The sequence below is a fragment of the Myxine glutinosa genome, chromosome 9, assembly GCF_964187855.1.
Source record: "Myxine glutinosa chromosome 9, kmMyxGlut1.1, whole genome shotgun sequence".
Taxonomy (NCBI): domain Eukaryota; kingdom Metazoa; phylum Chordata; class Myxini; order Myxiniformes; family Myxinidae; genus Myxine; species Myxine glutinosa.
The window spans coordinates 111,408,965-111,426,003 of record NC_136269.1 but is presented as its reverse complement, the minus strand read 5'-3'; the positions used below and the strand labels follow the sequence as shown (position 1 = coordinate 111,426,003).

General features: G+C 43.1%; 1 protein-coding gene across 1 annotated transcript in view; it reads right to left on the bottom strand.

The window, feature by feature from the left end:
• The window catches only part of LOC137435085 (uncharacterized), a 242,270-nt gene that overhangs the window by 78,297 nt on the left and 146,934 nt on the right, over positions 1-17,039 (bottom strand). The window contains exons 21-28 of the mRNA XM_068128524.2: positions 16,594-16,758; positions 16,184-16,291; positions 15,299-15,397; positions 8,773-8,843; positions 8,387-8,578; positions 7,458-7,626; positions 7,225-7,317; positions 4,219-4,323 (exon numbers count right to left, since the gene is read on the bottom strand). Coding sequence (XP_067984625.2) covers positions 4,219-4,323; positions 7,225-7,317; positions 7,458-7,626; positions 8,387-8,578; positions 8,773-8,843; positions 15,299-15,397; positions 16,184-16,291; positions 16,594-16,758 — 1,002 coding nt within the window. The remainder of the gene's footprint in view (positions 1-4,218; positions 4,324-7,224; positions 7,318-7,457; positions 7,627-8,386; positions 8,579-8,772; positions 8,844-15,298; positions 15,398-16,183; positions 16,292-16,593; positions 16,759-17,039) is intronic.

Here is a 17,039-nt window from a genome sequence, read left to right as displayed (position 1 = left end):
ATTCCCGAAAGAATATTGCAATGTTATTCAGTAGTGAGAACAGTCATACGCTAGTCACCACAACACTTGTAGCTTCGGTCACAACGAGATTTAACACATGTGCATTGTGCGTGGCACCAAACATGGATCTGCATTGGAGCTTCCTTTGATAGCAGAGTACTGAAGCCTTTGTGGCGCCCCTGCATGTTTGCTGCACCATCAGTTGAGTTTCCAACACAGTTCCTGAGGCCAAGATTCAGTCCTAACAAGACTTTAGAAACAAGTTGCACAAAAGCTTCACCAGTAGATTCCTCACATTTCACCACACTCACTAATCTTTCTTGGATAGTGCCAGTGCTATCAAGATATCTAAGAACAACAGAGCACTGGTCTTGAGTTGAGATGTCTTGAGTGGTATCAATTTCCACAGCAAACATGTCTGTTACTTCTTCAGAAATCCACTGACGTATCTTATCCTGGATAACTGTGATAACATAATTCACTGTAGTTTTAGACAGCAAAGTTACCAAGGAGCCTCGACCTCGTGAACTCTTTGCCTTCTCATGTTGCTTCTTGCTGTTCTGGACAACGTGAGAGAGATGATCGGCTGTGCAGGAATCATACTCCTGAAGTAGTTTTACAACTTCCAGAAATGTACCATGGTCGATCTCCTCATTGTCAAGTGTGTATGCTGCTTCTTCATTACTTCCTCTGTAGCTCAGTCCCCTCTTACCAATGAGTTTGACCACATCCACAACTCTTTCCATCACTTGTCGTCTCTTTCTAACCTCATCATGATGGCTACGTGCAAGCAGGTGAGAAACGCTGGACTGGTGTCGATCTACCAGGTATGCTGTAGAGCATCTCAAATGAAAACAAGAGCGTTCATGTTCTTCAACACGTGTATGTACATGTCGCCAGTCAGTCATTCCCTCAATGAACTTGGACCAGTCTGAGGTGCTGGAAAACGCCAAGCACACTGAACAGTGAAGAGAATGATTGTCCTTGTTGTATGACAACCACCATCTGTTTGTACCATCTTTTCGCATGAAACACCTCTTGACCACTCGGTTGTCAGTTTTTTTATTAGGGTGGTAATTCCAAAACAGCAAACAATCTTCATCTCTACATGGTTTCTTAAAGTAGTTAATCGAGGGGTATCCCTCCTCTGCAAGTGTAGCAGCTGCAGCAGGTACATCTCCTTCAGCTGACCGCACCTGTTCGTGTTCACCAATTTGCACCAATTCTGCCGATTCAGCTGCCAATTGGTCATCTACTGATTCAGCTGCCAATTGATCATCTACCATATTCAGCTGCTGATGGTCCAGCTACCGATTCAGTATCCTTATCCCCGTGTTCACTGACTTCACCAGGCCCAGTATTAGTACTCTTGAACAGATCCAAAAGGTTTCTGCACTTTGAAGCACTATCTGACAGTTTCTTTTTCTTTCGATCACGTTCCTTCTCAGCACCTCCGTTTCTTCTCTTCTGGTTTGCTTTATCCATTGTTGGTTACAGATGCAGATGCTGACATAATAATAATAAAAATTAGCATCGTAAGTCAGTTCGCGACATTGTTGTCAATACTAGATCAGTAGTCAGCAGACCTATCTAAACTTACTTGGCCTGTCGGCTCAAAATCCTTTTTACTGTTGATTTGGTAGTTTTTACAATGAAGGAAACACGTATCGGGAGTACATACGACATAGCGATTGTGAATGTAACAGCTCTGAGGCGTCTTTCGCTTCGCATCACAGTGACAGTGAGCACCAATATGGCGGCCGTAAGACTAAAATCTGGCCTAAAACCCCCTCACCTCACAGCCCACAGCCTTCCACCAGACATATTAACACGCTCCTCCACCTTCATTCCCGTTCTTCAAAGCAAAGCAGTAAAAATTGTTGTGTCTCCATTATATATGACGAGCAACGGTACCTGCCCTAAGGGCGGGGCTTCAATTAGGAGGCGCGATTTATATAAACATCCGTTAAATATCACACGCAAATCATCAAAATCTAAACAGTATTTTTAGAATATCAAAAAAAAAACCACATCACTGTTAATATCGGTAAATATTATTCCATCGTGTTTCAAATCGTGATTAGTGATATCAACTGGACGCTTTTCTTTAGGAAAAAAAATTGAATGATTTTGTACCTCTTCTTCAGCTTAGAACTTCAGGATACATGACATTGCTGATAAAAGTTCCTTTTCTCTCTTTGAAGTTCTTGGCAAACATTTTTATTTTGTCACAGCTGCCAACGCGACGCCATGGCATTATTCATAACATTCATTCATTCATTCATTCATCTAATGATCATTAAACATTATTCTTATGCTCATTAAACGTTCATTAAACGATTACGAAATTAAAAACGAAAAACATTATGAAATTACGTTCACACCGTCACATCAAACACGACCGTGAACACAAAAGTCACAAACATCACCACAAACGTTATGTTGTAGCGGTTACCTTATTCGCATGTCGCGGTTAACTTATTCGCATGTCGCGGTTAACTTATTCGCATGTGACGGTTACCTTATGTTTGGTCATAATCCACGTGCACGGGCCTGTGTGGCTTTTGGTTGTGTGGAAGTGACGCACGCGCGGTTGTGGAGCCACGCCCTCCGAAGAGGGTTTTGGCTTTATAAAAGCTGTACCACTTCCGTTCGCGTTTAGAGTGTGCTGGAGATTTCTGTACGAATAAACGAGCTTCAAACCCTACGAAATGGCCTCGTCTTCTCGCCTTCCGCGACTCCTAAACTGGTGACCCCAGCTGCCCCCGAACGGATTCGGGGGCTGCAAACGAACACGGCAAGCGCGCCCTGACCAGGGAAGCCACCTAAACTGGTGACCCCGGCTTCTCCCAAACGGATGCGGGTGCGGTTTCGAACGCAGTTTCGATCGAACTGCCGGAGTTTCGGAAATGACAAGCGGCCATGTGGTTCGCGCACCGCGCTCAGCTCCTCCTCTACGACCGGAGGGGTGAGCCTGCTCCAGGACCCTCTGAAGGAACGCAGTTACGAGATGTGGGTGGCACTGCTGCTCATCTCTTGCGCGCGCACTGACGTTGGCGGCACGGCTGCTTCGTTACCTTCACGCGCACTACTGCTCGCAACTCGCGCAACTACTACTCCTACTCTGAAGCCTTGGGAGGCCCGTGAGGAACCTCGGCAGCCTCCCCCGAGGCCTTGACCAGCCCCTCGGTCGGCTCAACCCCGCGGCGGCGTTTTCTCACGCGTACCGAGGCCGAGCACTGCTCGAGCCTTCTTGGCACTGCCGAGCGCGCCTGCGAACTACGTACATGCCCGTGGGAGTGCATTCTGGGGGGGCGCATGTAGCGGTTACCTTATTCGCATGTCGTGGTTAACTTATTCGCATGTGACGGTTACCTTATATTTGGTCATAATCCACGTGCACGGGCCTGTGGGGCTTTTGGTTGTGTGGAAGTGACGCACGCGCGGTTGTGGAGCCACGCCCTCCGAAGAGGGTTTTGGCTTTATAAAAGCTGTACCACTTCCGTTCGCGTTTAGAGTGTGCTGGAGATTTCTGTACGAATAAACGAGCTTCGAACCCGATGAAATGGCCTCGTCTTCTCGCCTTCAGCAACTCCTAAAACGTCACGTAATTCAAACCGTGAACACATCGAATATTGGAGACTGGAGAGCCCATTGCGCAAACGATTTGTTTTCTCTGGTACGTGTTACTGGGCGGGTACCGTTGCTAGTAATTATAATGAGGCGTCAGGGGCGATCTTTTGACCTTTTGATATTTAGCGGGGAATCCCCGGGGATGGAGGCAGAAGTTTTCCATGACAAAAAAATTTTCAGCAGTTTTTTTATCCAGCCCAGTGGCCCATTTTTTACTCAGCGGTCCCAGCCCACCGGGCATTGCCCAAATGCCCTATGGCCAGTCCGCCCATGGGTTCAATTCATACCAAAGGCTTTAAAAATGGTACGTGCTGCTGAGATACACAGTCATGACATGTTGGAGTCAGATCCTATACCAAGTAATCACACTCAAACTTGACAATTCTGAGACAATCACAGTCAAAGCAAACTTTCCTGCCAGTCTAGTATTAACTACTATCAAGTGTCAACTACCATGACTACTAACAGTAGAATAAACCACTACTACAAACAATAAAAGCTAGTAAAAGCCATGAATGCTTTGCTGTGCTTGAAATTGCAAACATAAATAAATAAATAAACCCACAAAAATGAATGGATCTTCACCTTTCTCTCCGGGTCGACTAAGAATACGAGGGCCTGAGGAACCTTGATTTCCCTTTGGACCCTGTCTACCAGGTATGCCATCATTGCCAGGTAACCCATTACTTCCTGTTGAGACAGAGAAGCGAAATGATAAACAGGTAAAGCAAATATAAATTCAGTAACAGCAGGTGCAATATAAAAGGTTGAAGAGGGCGGTGGGAGGGAGAAAGAATGATTATTATTTATGTTATGTTTACATATTCTGAGGCTGTTGGAAATCCTAATCACAAAGAATGAACGAACGGACGAATTAACGAACTAAGGAATGAATACCAAACACACACACTCAAAAGTTGAAATTTTTGACTGAAAAAAAAAACCAAGATGACTTGCAAGGAAAATATGAAGGACGAAGGACAGACAGACACTGAGAGAGAGAGACAGGCAGGCAGAGATAGAGATATAAACAGAAAAATAGACAGACAAGTACAGATACATTCAAAGTACACCGCACCCATCCCAAGTAATTAAATATCCTCCAGCGCGGCATTGCCGGGGTGCCTTCGGCTCATAGAGACTGTATTGGGAGGGAGAGGTGTACAATATTTGATTGATTAATTGCATTATTAAAATCAATAAACGATTATCATAAAATATTTTCTTAATCAATTGGCTAATAGCATACCTAAAGCACTAGTGCTTCATCCGAAGATGTATCTTTTAGAAATTTAATTAAATAAGTCATTAACAAAAAATTTAATAATTAATTGATTAATCAATAAATAATTAATCGATTAATTGATTAATTAATAAATCAAAAATATCCTTTATAGCCACATCACTTGGTCATCGTCATGTCCGAATATCAGCTTCCTAGCTCAAAAGGTGTCTGAGATAATGCCCAGAGGAGAAAGGAAATAAATAGGTACTTAATTAATCGATAATAATTAAATAACTAATCAATTCATTAATAGATAAAAAAACAAAAAATACAGTTTTTTGCCAAAGTACTTGCTCACTATTGTGCTGAAATTTCAGCTTCCTAGCTCAAAGGATGGCTGAGATATCACCCGGACAAACAGGAAAACACATAAGAAAACAAACAAACAAGAAGACGTCATGCGGAGCACGATACTTGCGCAAAATACGCTCCCCCTCCCGGCTTCCCCAAGAAAAAAATTCCATTGATACAGCAAATTGTCCATTTCATCAAGATTAAAATTGACAATCTTGATCAAAGCTCGGGTCAATAGGAAGAAAAGTGACGATTTTTCAGATGAAAAATGATGATTTTGGAAGGTTGACCTTGAGTTGACCTTTGACCTTTCGACCTCTAAAATAGTTGGTTTCCCTATTTAGTGACTCAATGTGCAAATGCTGTTCAATTTTCAAGTCAATCGGTTGAGAATTGACAGCTTTTTAGATGGAAATTGATGATTTAAAAAATTTGACCTTTAGTTGACCTTTGACCTTTTGACCTCAAAAATAGCATGTTTCCCAATTTAGTGACTCGATATGCAAATGCTGTTCAATTTCCAAGTCAATCGGTTGAGAATTGACGGCTTTTTAGATGAAAATTGCAGATTTTTAAAATTTGACCTTAAGTTGACCTTTGACCTTTTGCCCTCAAAAATAGTACGTTTCCCAATTTAGTGACTTGATATACAAATGCTATTCAATTTTCAAGTCAATCGGATTTAAAATGGTGATTTTAGAAATTTGACCTCCAGATGACCTTTGACCTCGAAATCAATAGGCTTCTCAATTGGGACGACTTATACAACGTGGTGAAGTTTCGTGACGATCGGTTTAGAATTGTGACCTGTAGGCCGGTGACAAACAGACAAACAGACAGGCAAACAGACAGAACCACAAAGGGAACAGACCAATATATTTGAAAAATCTTCGATTTTGCAAGTAACAAACAAGAAAACAAACAAGCAGAGTGAAAACTGAATACTGCCTTTCAGTGTGCGTCATTTCCGGTCCCCTTTCGGTGCCCGGCAATGACGTTATGCAGCGCCTGGAGATGGCAAAGGAAAGGAGCGGTGTACAACAGACACAGAGAGAGAGGCAGGCAGGCAGAGATAGAGATAAAGACAGAAAAAGAGACAGACGGAGGTGAGAGAGAGAGAGAGGCAGGCAGGCAGAGATAGAGATATAGACAGAAAAAGAGACAGACAGAGGTGGAGAGAGAGAGGCAGGCAGGCAGAGATAGAGATATAGACAGAAAAAGAGACAGACAGAGGTGGAGAGAGAGAGAGGCAGGCAGAGATAGAGATATAGATATAGATATGGACAGAAAAAGAGACAGACACAGCCCAAGACAAATTTATGTACAAGTGATGTCAAGTGCTCTCGTGTAGTTAAATTAAAACAAGAACACCAGTGCCCTGAACAAATCAAAACAGTTGATTAAACATGGGGTTGAGGTTAGGAAGAGCAATTGATAGAACAGCAGGAAAAGAGAGGTTGTCACAAAGAGAGGTTGTCACAAAGAGAGGTTGTCAAAAAGAGAGGTTGTCACAAAGAGAGGTTGTCACAAAGAGAGGTTGTCAAAAAGAGAGGTTGTCACAAAGAGGTTGTCAAAAAGAGAGGTTGTCACAAAGAGAGGTTGTCACAAAGAGAGGTTGTCAAAAAAGAGAGGTTGTCACAAAGAGAGGTTGTCAAAAGGAGAGATTGTCAAATTGAGAGGTTGTCACAAAGAGAGGTTGTCAAAAAGAGAGGTTGTCACAAAGAGAGGTTGTCAAAAAGAGGTTGTCACAAAGAGAGGTTGTCAAAAAGAGAGGTTGTCAAAAAGAGAGGTTGTCACAAAGAGAGGTTGTCACAAAGAGAGGTTGTCACAAAGAGGTTGTCAAAAAGAGAGGTTGTCAAAAAGAGAGGTTGTCACAAAAAGAGGTTGTCACAAAGAGAGGTTGTCACAAAGAGAGGTTGTCAAAAAGAGAGCACCCACCAGTTGGATCAACCGGTCATAGAAGACTCGTTAAATTAAACAAAACAGCAAAATAAAAAACAGCTGAGACTGACCAGGACTTCCAACATTCCCAGGTTCTCCACGAACTCCATGGGGACCCAGTGGTCCTGCTGTCTCGATCGTTCCACCTGACTCTCCCTTTTGCCCTGAGAAGACACCAAGTGAGGCAGAGATAATATTTGGAAAAATGACACAAGTAATTATCAAAGATGATGGAAATTGTTTTGCAATTATCAAATAAGAATAGGGTGACAATAAACTGCAGGTGCCTTTGAAATAGTGTCACCTAGTAATCCGATGACCCCTGGGGTACCATGAGAACCTCGATCTCCCTTTTCCCCAGGAAAACCAGAAGGACCATAACTGGGCAGTCCTTGACCACCCTTCTCTCCGGAAATTCCAGGAGGGCCAAGAGGACCTGGAAATCCTATGTCTCCCTTCGTCCCCTCCAAAGCCTGCAACAGAACAGCACCTAGGATATCTTACAAGATGGAACCGCTCAATTTACATCCATCCATTCTCCAGGAAACACAACAAAACTCTGGCATGGTCATCCCAACTTACATTTGTGGCTCGAACTTATATGCCACTTTTCCCAAAAGAATAACCACTTAACGTTGGTTCAGTTTGTGGATAGTCAGTCACTCGGTTGTTGTTAGCAGACTGAGATGTAATCCTGAATTCAGCCTGATAATGGCATCATTTGTGTGGCACAGGCTGATGACGCAGTTGCAAAACTCAGGCGGGAAGTTGAAATTTAGCCAGGGTGCCGGCAATTACTCACCTCCTCTTCACGAAAGACATGGTGGGATCTCTAAGGTCCACCAACTAATGCTAGCAGACAGGACACCCAGTTTTAACTTTCATCTGATATATTGCTCTACACACGGAACACCAGGATGACAGGACTCTAGAGCTAGGCGGACATTCGGACCCAGGCGAGAGTGGTGCACATACCTCAAGGCTATCCTGATTTCCCAGTCCCTCAGTGAATATAATGGTTGGATGATTGAGGGCATACTTCATCACTGTTGGGTAATTTGAATTGGTATTCCTCAATTATTGAAGGCAAGAGACACTCAAAAACAATACATTGGTCACACAACAGTTGCTCAACTACTGTGCATGGTGGTTCAGGAGCTCATCTCTTAAATGCTGACCTCACAACTCTAAATTATTTTGTCAAGTGGAATAATAACAGCAACACAAACGTACAGGCTCCCCCTTTGGGCCAGGATTTCCAGGGATTCCATCAATGCCAGGCTGTCCGTCCCTGCCAGGGTTGCCTTGGGATCCGGGTAGTCCTGAGTCTCCTTTGTCTCCCTCCCAGAAAACTTCCACATCAACTCGTCCACTTTCTCCTTTTAACCCCTTCAAGCCGGTGGAGCCTGGTGATCCAGGCCTGCCCTGCATTTAACATAGAAGCACCATGTATTATGTTCTGTGTAAAAAAAAAAAAGATGAATAAATACACAAACTGCAAAATCATAAACAAATAGCCAATCAATAACTAGACACTTCGACCAATTATCACTCATTATTCTAGTCAATTGGCCTCCAAATCAGGAAATTGGACAACCTACTCACGACGACAACCTTACCGGTGGTCCTGCTGCCCCGGGAGTCCCAGTAAAACCATGATCTCCTTTTCCCCCTGGTGATCCATCAGTCCCTAGGAGGCAGAACCAGCCAACATACTCGTATAATGGTATGGTTGCTATATGCAGAGAATGTGTAAGCTAACAATTATCTTCAGTTTAGAGAAGGTACAATGCAAGACACCTGTGGTTGCATAACCTTTTCAGTCTGTATAACTTTGGCAGATTTCCATCTGTGTGTAATTCAGTTAATACCACTCCGGTCTACGAGAATGGCGCAAAAACAGATCACATCAACTACAGATCAGATAAGCTTACTTTCAATTACATGCAGTCAGGGAATCGATCGTTGCTGCCAACATCTTCTTTCCTATTTTCAAGCTGCCGTCATCTCTGATTATCAGTTTGGATTCTGGCCTGGTTACTCAACTCTGGACATACTGCTTCACTTCTCTCAGCAATATATGGAGGCCCTAAATCTCAGGGTGACCATGGGCTGGGAGAGGAAGTGGCTCTCAGTAATGGTTGGAGGCCCAAAATCCCCAAATCCCAAAACAAGAGGTCAGAACCATCTCACTGGGCATATCTCAGGCATTTGACTGTCTGACAACCTGCTCTGTTTGCTAAGCTTGCTGGATGTGACATACAAGGTCACTTTCATACCTGGCTTTTTTACTTGTTCCACTCCAAGTTGCTATGAATGGGATTCTCTCCTCACGTATCCCCTCCTCTCCTCTCCCATTGGAGACTGGATTGCCCCCAACGCAATGTCTTGAGTCCAGTCTTGCGGCACCATTCTAGCACAGAAGTTGAACTCGGTACTAATATGATGGTGCGGAACTCGGTACTATATTTGGAGGACATCTCTCCACAAGTGACCACAACGTAATAAGCGCAACTCTATTATTGAGATCTGAAGATCCCCTCCGCAAAAGAAGCAAAGGAAGAATAGCAAAGGATAATTATTGGGATAGTGGTGTAAGGCTGTCAGGATTTAGGAGGGCAAACTTTGAGGATATGACAAGTGATTTTGGAGAATTAAAATGGGTAAAGTTAACGAGTGGGATGTCTGCATCGGAGAAATGGGCCACCTTCAAGGAGCAAATGTGTTGTGTGCACAGTAGGTATATTCCAATGTTGTGTAAAGGTAGTGGCATAAAGAGACCACGGTAGTTGAGCAGGGAGGTATGCAGTGTAATTAATGATAAGCAGAAGGCATTCCTAATGCACAAAATAACAGGACAAAGAAAAATCACTCATAGAGCGACACTTGGCAAAAGAGAACAAAGTAGAATGGCACTCAATAGAGCATCCTTTTAACCTCAAAAATAATTGGTGGTTGAATTCAGTGACCTGATATGCAAATCGTCTTCAAAGTTTAAGTTAATCGGATGAAAATTGACAATTTTAGAAAATTGGCCTATGTTGTTGACCTTTTGGCCTACGATGACCTCAAAAATAGTTGTTGGTTGAATTCAGTTAGCTGATATGAAAATCCTATTCAAATTTTGTCAATCGGATGAAAATGGAGAATTTTAGAAATTTGAATAAAATGGCTGACCTTTGGCCTATGTTGACCTTTTGGCCTATGCTGATCTCAAAAATAGTTGGTGGTTGAATTCAGTAAGCCGATATATAAATCCTATTCAAATTTCAAGTCAATCAGATGAAAATTGAGGATTTTAGAAATTTGAAAAAAGTGGTTGACCTTTGGCCTATGTTGACCTTTTGACCTTTTGACCCCCAAAATATATAGGATTTTGTCGGACCACGAACTCTACCATTTGGTGAAGTTTCGTGAAGATCGGTTTAAAATTGTGACCTGTAGGCAAGTATAAGTGAGCGGACAGACAAACAATCACACACACAAACAAACACACACACAAACCGGAGTGATCAACATACTTGCAAAAAAAAAATTTTTTTTGGCCAAGTAACAAACACACAAACGGGAGTGATCAACATTGTTGTCAAAAAAGATTTTTTGCCAAGTAATTATCCAACATACATAAATAAAGCAGGAAAAAGACTGGTTCAGAAAATAACTCTGCAAGCCAAAAGAGAATATGAAAAAGTAATCAGGAATGTTAAACACGACAACAAGCCATTCCTTAAGTATAGAAGGGGTAAGGAAAGGATAAAGAGAAGTGTGGGCCTGTTGAAGAATAGCAAAGGAGAATTTATCGACGATGAGGGTGTGATGGTAGTTTAAAAAGAAATTGCTTCTACCTTTATACAGGAACAATCAGGGGAACTTCCAATAGTTTAGATTATCTATCGTGGGGTGAGCAATGGCTTTTAGAAGAGATCCAGGAAGGAGTAGAGGAAGTGACGAAACAGCTATAAAATTAAGGATGATGAAGCTCCAGGGCTGGCTAATATGTATCCAGAGTATTGAGGGAGATAATAGTGGTGTTAGCGGATATGTTAAACAGCTCGTTGGAGTCGGCACAGGTACCAGAGGATTGGAGAATACTAAATGTAACACTAAGAAGGTTCCAGAGAAGAACTGGGGAACGATAGACCGGTTTGTGCGACTTCAGTTGTGGGGAAGCTGTTGGAGACGTTGACTAAGGAACTGATTGATATGGAAATATTTAAATAATGTCGAACTCATTAAAGGTAGTCAGCACGGATTTCCCAAAGGGAGGTCATGTTTAACAAATTTATTGGACTTCTATGAATACATTTCTGACTGGGTGGATGAGGGAAGTGCAGTGGATGCAGTGTATCTAGACCTTCAGAAGGCATTTCAAAGGGACCACCTAGGAGGTTGTTAGCTAAGGTGAGGGCTTTTTTTTTTTTTTTTTTTTTTTTTTTTTGTATACAAGATCGAGGCTCGTGAAAGAGCGAACATTAATCACACAGAAAGACAAACAGACACATAAAACAAATAACATCGGGAGCGGTAGACAAGATGGGGAGAGAGGGGGAAGGACACAAACACAACATTTGAGAGCAGGGACCGAGAGACATGGAGACATCGAGAGATCTGTGGGAGGGAGAGGGCTTTGGGGGGGAGGCATGTGAAGGGGGGGAGGCATGTGAAGGGGGGGAGGCATGTGAAGGGGGGGAGGCATGTGAAGGGGGGGGGGTGGGAGAGGTATAAACATATGGACACTGCCAGGATTTCCAGGAAATAAGTTGGAATTTCAAACAAGGTGGATCTGGGGTGAATTAGTGGGGGTAGAAAAGATCAAGGTTATGGATGGGGGAAGATAAGAGATGGTGGTGAACAGCTGTTTTAAAGACCTGGAGGGAGGAGAGGGATTGAAGGGAGTGTGGGAGTTTGTTCCACAGGCGGGAGAAAAGAGGAATGAAAGAGTGAAGGTGAGCAGAGAGCCGAGATTTCGGCAGTTTAACCATCAGAGGGTTGCTGGCAGATCTTGTGCGACCTGTAGGAATATTTGGGGGACAGAGCACAGAGAGAGCTGGGGGAGCAAGGCCGGAGAGGAGTCGGTAGAAGACAGAAAGACCACCTACCTGCCTGCGGTGAGTGAGTGAAAGGCTTGACCATTAGGTCAGCAGTCTCAGAGTGTGCCTGGGCGGTGTACATGCTTCGTCGTGCCATGGACATGCTTCGTCGTGCCGTGGACATGCTTCGTCGTGCCATGGACATGCTTCGTCGTGCCGTGGACATGCTTCGTCATGCCGTGTACATGCTTCGTCATGCCGTGGACATGCTTCGTCATGCCGTGGACATGCTTCATCGTGCCATGGACATGCTTCCTCATGCCGTGTACGTGCTAAGTCTGTTCCGCGTTGCATCTGTGTCGTATTTCTTCTGGAGTAATATAACTGATTTATCAATAAATACAAATCCATTATAAACCGTCAATTGAGCATAAAAACAAAAAAATACCAATCTGTAGTGAATATGATCCGGTGTTTTCATCTGCACTACTAACACCTCCCTCCATCTTTACTAACACCATCTCATTGTGAATCCCTTGAATAAGGCTCAAAATGATACGGCTCCACAATTCCCCCAAAAGCGTTTCCATCACTAATTTTGTTTCCAATGGTTTCTTCAAAATCCCACTGATTTGTTTCAACATACTGAGAACCTTTAGAGTTGCTAATGACGGTGGGATCAGTATCAGGATCCAATCTCGAAAAACACTGTTCTCTATGTAAACTGCCATTTGGATCAAGGAGAGTTCATAGTGTGACGTCACTGGTAAAATCGAAAATCGACACTCGAGGGTTATTTTCGACACTTTGTAATTGGCAAAAAAAATTCTAATAAAAATCCCCTTCAAAATAGACCGTGATTAATGATTTTCAATGGTTTTGAGAAGAAGAAAAATGCGTTTGGCTTCGACTTTAATTAACATCAACTATTTGGACAGTATTAAGAGTCAGCTTTCTAAATATGCAGATGACACAAAGTTTGGAGGTCATGTAGATAGCAGGCAGGGGTGTGTTTAAATTCACACAAGTGCAGTTACTTTCGCAGATTGGGCAAAGGATTAGCAGTATGCAGTTTAATATAAATAAGTGTAAGGTGTTGGGGTTGTGTAAGAACAATGAAAACATGGAATACATAATGGAGGTCCTATAAAGTGTCTCCTTAAGACAGAAACAGACAACAAATTGCATATTTTAGAACGATCTTAACATCAGGAACATCTGTGCTCTTGTTCATCATCTCACTGGATTCCTCTGCTTCTTCACATGGTTTCCTTCACAAATCTGTGAAACTCATGACCCACATCCCCCAACCCTCATACCTACAGCATGGCATTTCTCATTGACTTCAGTAACTCCTCATTTCAACCCTCTCATGTGATCTGTCTTGATGTATCTAAGGGGATCATGAGAAGTCCAGACTGCAGAGGATGCCGGCACACGACCATCAACTCCCTTTCACGTCCATTGATGGTGTCACACCCTTCCATGTCACTACCCCCCCCCCCCCCCCCTCATCTTATACATGCGGGCATCCTCTCTATCCCACACACCTCCCTTGTGACTCCTCTTCAGCATCTCTCCACTTGACCTTTCTGCTTCCCCCTCACCCTGCCTCTCCCATTACCTCCTTACTCATCTCCTCCCATCCTCCCCCTCGCTCTGCCCCTCACATCGTCCACCTCATCCCACCCTCCACTGGCTGTGACTTCCCCTTCACTCCCGCCTCTTGTTAGTCTTTGTGTTGTACCATCCCACCAACAGTGCTGACTCTATTTACATCTCTCTCGCCAACATGGGCAAGCCTTCAACCACCCATCCCAATTGCCAACTCTCTCTTACTCATATCTGTTGATGTCAATTGTCACCATGTAAATTGGTTGGGTCTTTGTACCTCCCTCACCATCCCTGGCACTGCAGAAAAGGACTTATGGTGCTCCATGGGCCGCACTCAATCTCTGAACCGTCCGATCCTGATTTTTGCCAATGGAAAATCCTCCCTTCTTGACTTTGCAATGACCAACCTTCCTGCTAATGTTTCCTGTCCTTCCTCTGCTCCAATTGGTTCATCTGATCATGTGCCTGTGAAAGTTAACATCCCTCTGGCTATTTTCAGAGAGCTGCGTCAAAGCCGGTGATTCTTGCAGGTCACTCAGGTTGACTGGCAGGAACTACAAGTCACCGTCTCACTACAGGTCTCTTAAATCTGCCGCTCCTGATATCAACTCGGCCTGGGAATTATTCACACAGAAACCTGCTGTGTCGTATGCACGCACAGATTCATTACATCGTGTCTTCAGTTATCATTCCTTTCCGACTGACCATGGTACACTGAATCCTGTGGTGAGGCATTTGCAGTGAAACAACTTGCCTTCTCTTCCTGGAAGGTAAATCCAACCGATGGCAACCTCAGATCACTCCTCCAAAAAACAACAACATAGAGTAAACCTCAAGACTGAACTTTCAAGCTCGTCTCCTTCCTCAAAAACTTGGTGGTGCCTTGCCTATCTCTGGTGTATGCTCCACCACGAAAAAAAAGAAAGAAAAAAAAAGAAGAAAAGAGAAAAAAGGAAAAAAAGAAGAAAAGAGAAAAAAAGAAAAAAAAAGAAGAAAAGAGAAAAAAAAGAAAAGGGAAAATAAAAAGAGAAAAAAAAGAAGAAAAAAGAAAAAAAGAAAAGAGAAAAAAAAGAAAAAAGGGAAAAAAGAAAAAAAGAGAAAAAAGAAAATAAAGAAAAAAGAGAAAGGGAAAAAAAGAAGAAAAAAGAGAAAAAAAGAAAAGAAAAAAAAGAAAAAAAGAAAAAAGAGAAAGGGGAAAAAAAGGAAAAAAAGAAAAAAAAAGGAAAAAAAGAAAGAAAAAATAAAAAGAAAAATATCTTCTCTTCTGCTTCAAATGACACCACAGCTGACTCCACTCATGAGAAGGCCGAATGCCTCAATTCTGTGTTTGTTTCTAAATCTGCTGTTGCATTCTGATCCATTCTGGTTTATAACTCATCTGCATTTGGTCAAATACAGTTCATTCACCTTATTCATCTGAATCAAGCAATCATATAAAATGATTTCTGTACGTGAAAAATAACCTTCCATTAGTGGCCGACGTTGAATCACGATAACTCACCTGGTACTCCAGGCTCTCCTACCAGCCCTGGGTAACCGGTCGGTGCCCGAGTTGCATTCTGAGCAAATGTGCATTGCAGGCAAACTTCTCCTTTGTCACCTGGAAGAGTCATGTGGAAGTGAGGAATTGAGGGCAGAAAGAGAAACAATCGCTTCATCCATTTGATGATTGACCCACTATGGTACCTGGTCACTGAAATTTCAGCCAATAAACTACTTCAGTGATGATGCTTTAAAATCTTTAAAATGTGAAGCATTCACTTGCGATGAATAATGATGTGTCAGGAATTAACCTATTTTACAGTCACCCTTTGTCTTCGGGGGTCAATGGGGGTCAATGGGTTAGGATTGACTGGGGTGGTAGGGAGAGTTGAGCCACTCCCGGATTGCTCCAGGTGGGTGGGACCTGCCAGCCTCGAATGGCACCCCACCTAGGAGAAGAACAACTCCAATTTAAAATCTCCAGCTATGGGTTAAATAACCTGGCACTGGGCAGCAGCGATGCCTTTAACCACTTATTGGCAGATTAATTCCTTTTGAGATTTATCGGCAATGTCTGACATACATGGAGGCACATTACTCAACTTTACGAAGACCTGCCTCTGTCTATTGCGCTTCCTGTTCCCCCTGTCCCAAGGGAACGAAGTATGAAGGGTCAACTCCCCACACTGTATTCGGAAGATCGAAAGTTATTGGAGGTCACTACGTCCCTTAGTCGGGCATGCGGATTAGTAGTAGTAGTAGTAGTAGTTTATCTTCCGTGGTTGTTTATCCGCAGAGCTAGGTATCATTCACAGAGCTAGTTTTAGCAGTGAGAACAATATGGCGAAGGACAATGAGGAAGTGGTAGAGAGGTAGAGATAATGGAAGAAAAAAAGGCCCTTACCTTTTATCCCAACTTCCCCTGGGAAGCCAGAGAAACCTTTGTCTCCAGGAAGACCAGGTAGACCAATATTAATATGATGCTCTCTCTGTTCTCCCTTTGGTAAGGTTCCTAAAGTACAAGTCAAAAAGATTGAGGGATAATTCAATTCAAATCCTACTTAGTGAATGCGAATGGAAAATGTTGATTGTTTTTACTAAAACTTGTGTTGCAGAGTCCTGATCCTGATCCCACTCTTACATTAACAAAATTACGTACACGTATGAGCAATTTTCAATACTTTCTGCATATCCAAATAAAACTTCACTGAAATCACTGAAGAATGAGAGCTTTAGAGCTGAGATTAGTATTGTATGCCTCTCGTTGTTATGTAAGGAATAACTGTATTGTGCGGATTGGTCCTACTACTTCACCTTTGGGTCCCGGTGGCCCCCGAGATCCGGGTTGTCCTGGAAGACCTGGATGTCCGGGTGCGCCAAATGGGCCAAGCTGAGAATGACCTGGTAGTCCTCCGTTGCCTTTTTGACCCATCTCGCCTGGCAGGCCTGGGTCTCCTGCTGGTCCTTGGTAGGGCTCACCTAGGGAGTAGTTGGTAAATGTTTTTCTGAGTGAAATGTTAGAGCTCAGTCACTGAAATGGTAGTATTTCGAACTCAAATCACACTATTTTTGGCCTTTCCTCTCGAATTCCCCTTCTTTATCCTAATCCCACTGACTTATTTTTTTGCAAGTAACACTCAAGCAAGAGATAAGGACAGTCTCTCTGGTCATTTCTCTAGCTTTTGATAGTCTGGGACAAAGCATTGCTTTCCAAGTTCTCTGCCATTGGGTGTTCATCGATCCCTCCTTGAATGGTTATC